General features: G+C 33.3%; 1 protein-coding gene and 1 non-coding gene across 8 annotated transcripts in view; one reads left to right on the top strand and one right to left on the bottom strand.

Moving 5' to 3' along the window:
* The window catches only part of Trpgamma (Transient receptor potential cation channel gamma), a 980,713-nt gene that overhangs the window by 265,499 nt on the left and 708,768 nt on the right, over window positions 1-6,446 (bottom strand). For all 7 annotated transcript variants that reach the window (XM_067052323.1, XM_067052322.1, XM_014426027.3 and 4 more), the window contains one exon: window positions 3,899-4,029. In XM_067052323.1, coding sequence (XP_066908424.1) covers window positions 3,899-4,011 — 113 coding nt within the window. In that variant the 5' untranslated portion in view covers window positions 4,012-4,029. The remainder of the gene's footprint in view (window positions 1-3,898; window positions 4,030-6,446) is intronic.
* TRNAH-GUG (transfer RNA histidin (anticodon GUG)) lies at window positions 6,303-6,374 on the top strand. The gene has a single exon. It is a non-coding gene; the product is annotated as a tRNA-His (tRNA).

A 6,446-nucleotide genomic window follows, 5' to 3' on the forward strand; every position in this document is an offset into this window, starting at 1 on the left:
AAAATAAAATAAAATAAATAAAAATCATAAAATTCGAAGAGGATTTAAAATTTATAAAGAAGGCGATGTGCTTTTAAAAATTCAAATACTCGTGTAATTTTAGCTTCCTCAACTGCCAAAGTTTCGGATAAATTTGGGGTCAGTCCTATCCTGTTTATTATTGGCAAATAGTGAGTACACTCTTCGAAAATAAGTCTAATCATTCATGAAGTTCCACTCTCAGTTGTCGACTGTTAAAGGAGCAGTGACCTACAACCTGGGAAACCCAACCTCAACCCGAAGACTGCTGCAGGACATTCTTTTATAAATTTTTAATAAATTTAAAATTAATTCATAGTCACACTACCTTTATTTACTTATTATTATTATTTTCTCTCTTTTCTTCTCTCTTCCCTTTTTCAAATTAACTTGTTTCTTTTTACTATCAGAAGACAAATGTTTGTTTTATTTAAGTGCACCAATATCATTATTTTTTGTTATTAATTTTACTTTCCTCCTTTATTAAGAAACATCATTATCTATTTATTTTATTATTATTTTTTCTTTTAATAAGAACATTTTATATAGTTAGGGGTGTCATTTATATGACTATACCCCCTCATAATCAACTGTTAAAAAATATATATAATATAAGTTATATCAACCATGTAAGGACCACCAGGCCGATCTGGTATAAAAATAAAATAAAATAAAAATGATTAAACTCTTAGAAGAAGAAGAAAAAAAGAGAAAGAAAAATATATATTAATTGAAGAATAAGAAGATATGGTTGTTAGTTCGTTGTTAGATCATAAATAATTCTTGAAGATTGTTTCTAAAGAAGTTACAAGAATATCAAACTGCAGTGGAAGTGGAAACTCGTGGAGTAACTACAAGATTCCTTTAACGAAGTTTGAGCTAAACTAAGTCTAAGGAGAGAACTGCTTGCTTAAAACTTGTAGTTGGGAGTGACATTGGTCCTTGTACTAAAGCAATCTTGTGGAAAATAATGGTACAATTCTAAGGAAATCAGAAAATATTTTATTAATTAAATAACAAGAGAAAGACTGTGCTTTTTTGTGGCACAATTGTTGTAATTTCTAATGATTAAGTCTGTTGCAATAAGATGTTGGATATAATTTTTGATTATTCTGCTAGTTGTACCCCGAGGCTAAATTTAGATTATACATGTTTGTTTTATGCAAAGAGCCAAATGTTTCTGATTAATTTATTAACATAAAATATTTAGTTGAAAACTTTTTTTTTTTTTAATTATTTATTTAATGTAATTTACAACTGTACAAAATAATACAATAGGTAAATATGTAGTATGTTTCATATACACTTGAAAATCTTGGGAAGGAACCACCCATTGGTAGTACTTCTGGCATTAATTTAAATTAGAAGGCCCCGTGGCCATCTTCTTTTCATATGCTTCGGAGGATTATCAGGGATTGTTGAGGATCAAAGATGAAGTATTAATGGGTTAGGATAGGTAACATCCAAATCTGCAACGAATGGGATGTTAAGGTCTTCGTGAATGAGTTTATTTGTGACGTAATAAGGAGCATCAAGGATTTTACGTAGGATTTTGGATTGTAACGATTGGATGCGGGAAGAATTTGATGGTTTGGTGGAGCCCCAGAGCTCAATTCCATATGTCCAAATTGGTCTGATTATTGTAGTGTATACTAATTTTTTGTAGTGAATGGGAAGTTTAGAGCGTTTGTGAAGTAAGTGTTGTATCAATCGGAATCTACGAGCAGTTTCTTGTCGTTTCAGTCTTGTGTGTGGATTCCAAGTAAGTCTCTTGTCAAGATGGAGTCCTAAGTATTGAATCTGTTAGTGGCATTATCAGGCATTAGTGGTGTATTTAGAAAGGATACTGTAGGACAGGAGGGCAGAGGTTTACGACGGAGAGTAAAGAGTTGAAAACTAAAGGACTAATCTATAAAAAAAAACTTACTTTAATTTCATAATTGTATAAATCATACGCTGTATACAGCATATCAGTGTATGCAAAAATAAAAATAATTCCCTCCACTGTCCACCAATTTATTTTTTGACTATTCTCTTCTGAAATAATCTAAACCTTTCATTTTTTTTTTAATATTTATTTATTGCTATTTACAACTGTACATTATAATACATTTAGTAAATCTGATCTAAGTTAAATTGGAGTGTTACAGGCGTGTAGAGAAACTACCCATTGGTAGCACTCTAATGACATTTTACATTAGCTGGTCTCGAGGCCATCTTCTTTTCAGGCGCCTCGCAGGATTGTCAGAAATGGAAGAGGATGCAAGATTAGAAACTAGGGGGTTTGAGAGTGGTTAGTGAGTTTATAATGGAAGGAGTGATATCTGGTTCGGGCTAGATCGGTTATATAAGGAACATTAAGGTCTTTATGTTTGATTTTATTTGTGACAAATTAAGGAGCATTGAGGATTTTACGATTTTTGTTTGTTAAAAAAAAATATATATTTCCAACTAATAGGCCGTAGGGTATGCCTAACGTTTCGGCCAACCTCGCTACAATCACAGTATCACATCAACTATTGGGCGATCTCATTAGAAATGTCTGTTTTTATTATTTAGGAAATTTAGAATGGACTTTGGTTGTTCACAGATTATAATGAGCTGTCATTAATAATTTAGTAATATTTACTATCATTCGAACTGATATTATATTGCTTAGTATACAAATAAGATCATGGAAAACACGTGATTTTTGAGTATTTTTTTCAATTCTGGGATTGAAAATGTAATAAAACGTTAGGGAAAGTGAGGGTAAATCTTTTATATAAATATGTTTTGATTTCATAATGTTGTTACACTATATAACCTTTACTGAAATTTCAAATGAACGAGCCAATATTAAAATATTAGCAGACTATTCTCCCCAGTTCTGATATAATATTGTCTATATCTGATAATACGGTTTTATTGTACGTAAGTATATATGTACCATATACATAAAGTCAGATCTTCACTTTTATTATTTTTAATTCTTTTTTAAAAAAGTATGTCCGGATTATAGAATAATCCGGATAAGGAAGAGTTCACTGTAATTTTATTTTTTCATTTTTAAATTGTTTTTATATTTACTCCTTCTCAACGGACACCTCTGTATAACGGATAAATCATCTTCCCCGTGATTGTCTCATATATTTAAGTTCCACTGTAGGCTGAATTTTTTATGGTCTAATTTTTATGTACCGCTCGTACCCAAGGAATAGCTCTTAAATTTTTTTAAAATGTTCATCATGGCTTCATTCAACTGAGCTGTGTGAAATGTATTGTATTAAATTATAATAAGAAATCGCGTAATTACAATATTAAGGGTATTCATGATGTTGTGTTAAATTTTTAATTTTTATGTTAAGTTTTAGCGGCTTAATGTTAAGAATATCGAATTGTGATCAGCCTAATTTAAAGTCCATGTTATATGTTAAATGCAGAGGAGCCCCTAGCGGATTTTCTCGGCAACTTGTTTTGTAACCTTGTAATTATCATGAGATAGTAAAATCTCCAACAGCTTTCTTACATAACCTTTCCTTCACCCCACTTGTTCCTTGTTTAATCTCCAAGTTTTTTTCTATTACTTTATTAGAGTTTTAAAAATGCTCAAAATAAAACCAACACGAACTACGAGGAACTAACATATCCAAACAACAGACAAAATAATGTGGAGCTCGTTTGGCCTGTTGCGTGACGCCATTCTCCATTTATCAGACCTATTAACAACTTCTCAACATACTAAAAGAAGAAAATATTTCTCCATTTAACACACTTTAACATGGTAAACTAAAGATTATGAATATCATTTTAGATGGCCAATTTCTCCATAATTTCACTCTCCTCGCCATTCATATCTAAGTTATTTCAAGCATTAATACATAAAGGGTGACAACAATACCTCCTGGTGGACGCCACGTCTCCCCTCTCGACCGCAAGAAGGAACTTCTTCTCGTCAAGGGTCAGTTGGGCCATCTCCTGGTGGGGGCGTACCACGTTCTCTTCCTCCATCATACCGTGGATACTGTGTCTCTGCAAAAACAAAATAAATAATTACACTAAGACTTGAAACTGTCTAAAATTGGAAGTAATCCTGGAAAAATTCGTTAACAGCAGTTTTTTCTGTTCCTAAAATGTGCTATACAGGATTCTGTGCTACTTATTAATGATGATCCCTTAATTGTATCCCAAAACCTCCTATCCCATTTCACAACCCTCGAAGAATGGTGTTGAAATAGAAAGATTAAAATAAATACCAAAAAATTGCAGCAAATCACTTTTGCCCTTCGTCGTAAACCTGCCGACTGCTCTACCATTCTCTTTAATGTTGCTCTTACCCCTGTAGAACAGATCCACGTCCTTTGATTACATCTGAACGAATGACTGACTTGGAATCTTCGATTCTGACTATTACAGCTCCTAATAGACAAACGGTTTAAACTTTCATTCCAATGTAAAAGACTGATCCACATGACTATAATAAGGCCCATCTGAACGTTGAGCTTTGGGGCTTAACTTTCAAATTACTCTCGTATCTAATCTCTCGTATGTTCCTTTGTCAGAAATAAATAAGCCCCAAAGACCTCAATATTCCATATGTAACCGATCTAGCCCGAACCAGATATCAATTCTTCTTATAAATTTCCTAATTATCCAAACCCAATAGTCTCTAACCTTCCTTCCTCTTCCATTCCTTACAATTCTCCAAAGCGCCTGAAAAGAAGATGGTCTCGAGGACCTAATGTATTTTATTTATTTATTTATTGATATTTACAATTGTATAAACAAATACAAGTAAATTTGATCATAATGGCATAATGATATGATACAGGATGTAGAGAAACATATAAACAACAAGTAAAACTAGAAAGTGACATGATACAAACATGCGCAGACTCTAACCATTGATAGAACTCCAATAACATTTCTAGAGGAGAAGATCCCGAGGTCATCTTCTTTTCAGACATCTAGGAGGATTATTAGGAAATCAAGTGAAGCCAGGTTAGAAACAAGTGGATTTGGATGGTTGGGAAGTTTTCCATGGAAGGAATGGTATCTGGTTTTGGCCAAATAGGCAACATATGGGACATTGAGGTCATGATGGATGACTTGATTTGTGACAAAGTAAGGAGCGTTAAGGATTTTGGACTGTAAGATATGGATTCGGGAAGAATTTAATGGTTTAGTAGAGCCCCAAAGCTCAACTCCGTATGTCCAGATAGGCCTTATAATAGTCATGTAGATCAGTCTTTTGTAATGGATTGGCAATTTAGACCGTTTGTCAAGTAAATATTGTAATAGTCGAAATCGATGAGCAGTTTCCTGTCTTTTCAGCCTTGTATGAGGATTCCATATCAGTCGAATGTCGAGATGTAGTCCTAAGTAACGGATCTGTTCGACAGGAATAAGTGGGGTATTATTATAAAAGATACAGTGGGGCAAGACGAAGGTTTACGACGAAGGGTAAATGTGATTTTGTGGGATTTATAGGCATTAATTTTAATCCTCCAATTTTGGCACCATTCTTCAAGGGTGGTGATGTGGGATTGGAGGGTTTGGGATACAATGTAAGGATCATTGTTCACTGATAATAGACGTCTATCATCGGCTTGGGTGGTTGGGAAGTTTTCCATGGAAGGAATAGTATCTGGTTCTGGCCAAATTGGCAACATATGGGACATTGAGGTCCTGATAGATGATTTGATTCGTGACAAAGTAAGGAGCGTTAAGGATTTTACGAAGGATTTTGGACTGTAAGGATTGGATTCGGGAGGAATTTGATGGTTTAGTGGAGCCCTAAAGCTCAACTCCGTTCTTTATTTTTAAATTATTTATATTACACCTACGTTTCTGAGTCTTCCTCCGTCTTCAGAGTTCTTCCTACCATAACAACAATATTCTGTATCTTCATGACACCCTATGTCGAACATCTATAAATTACTTTACTTATAATACTTTATAAAATATTTTTATAGTAAAATATAAATATAACTTGGTATCGCTATAACGTTAAGTGCCTTGAAGTCAAAGGAAGACTACGAAATGTCGGTGTAGTGTAAATAATTTTAAAATAAAGAAATATTTGGAAAGGAGGAAAAAGAAAATTACTAAATATTGATATAATCAATAAATAATATATATAAATGATATAATAAATAAATAAGCACCACTTTTACTTTATTTTATTTTTTTAACATAATTCTTTGGCTAATCTAACTTTGAGAACTGGGACAAATCACCCCTACTTCTCTCCCTTTCACGCCTCAACTTCTTTTACTGAACGACTTTCCAACAACTCCTGGACAGCCGTGATCGTCTAGTGGTTAGGACATTGCGTTGTGGCCGCAATAACCCAGGTTCGAATCCTGGTCACGGCAGGAGATTTTTATTAATTTTGCCAATTAATTAATTATTTAGGGCTAGTAGGTAATTGACTGTATGTATGTATA

The sequence above is a fragment of the Halyomorpha halys genome, unplaced genomic scaffold, assembly GCF_000696795.3.
Source record: "Halyomorpha halys isolate HHAL.00 unplaced genomic scaffold, Hhal_1.1 Scaffold3.1, whole genome shotgun sequence".
Lineage (NCBI taxonomy): Eukaryota > Metazoa > Arthropoda > Insecta > Hemiptera > Pentatomidae > Halyomorpha > Halyomorpha halys.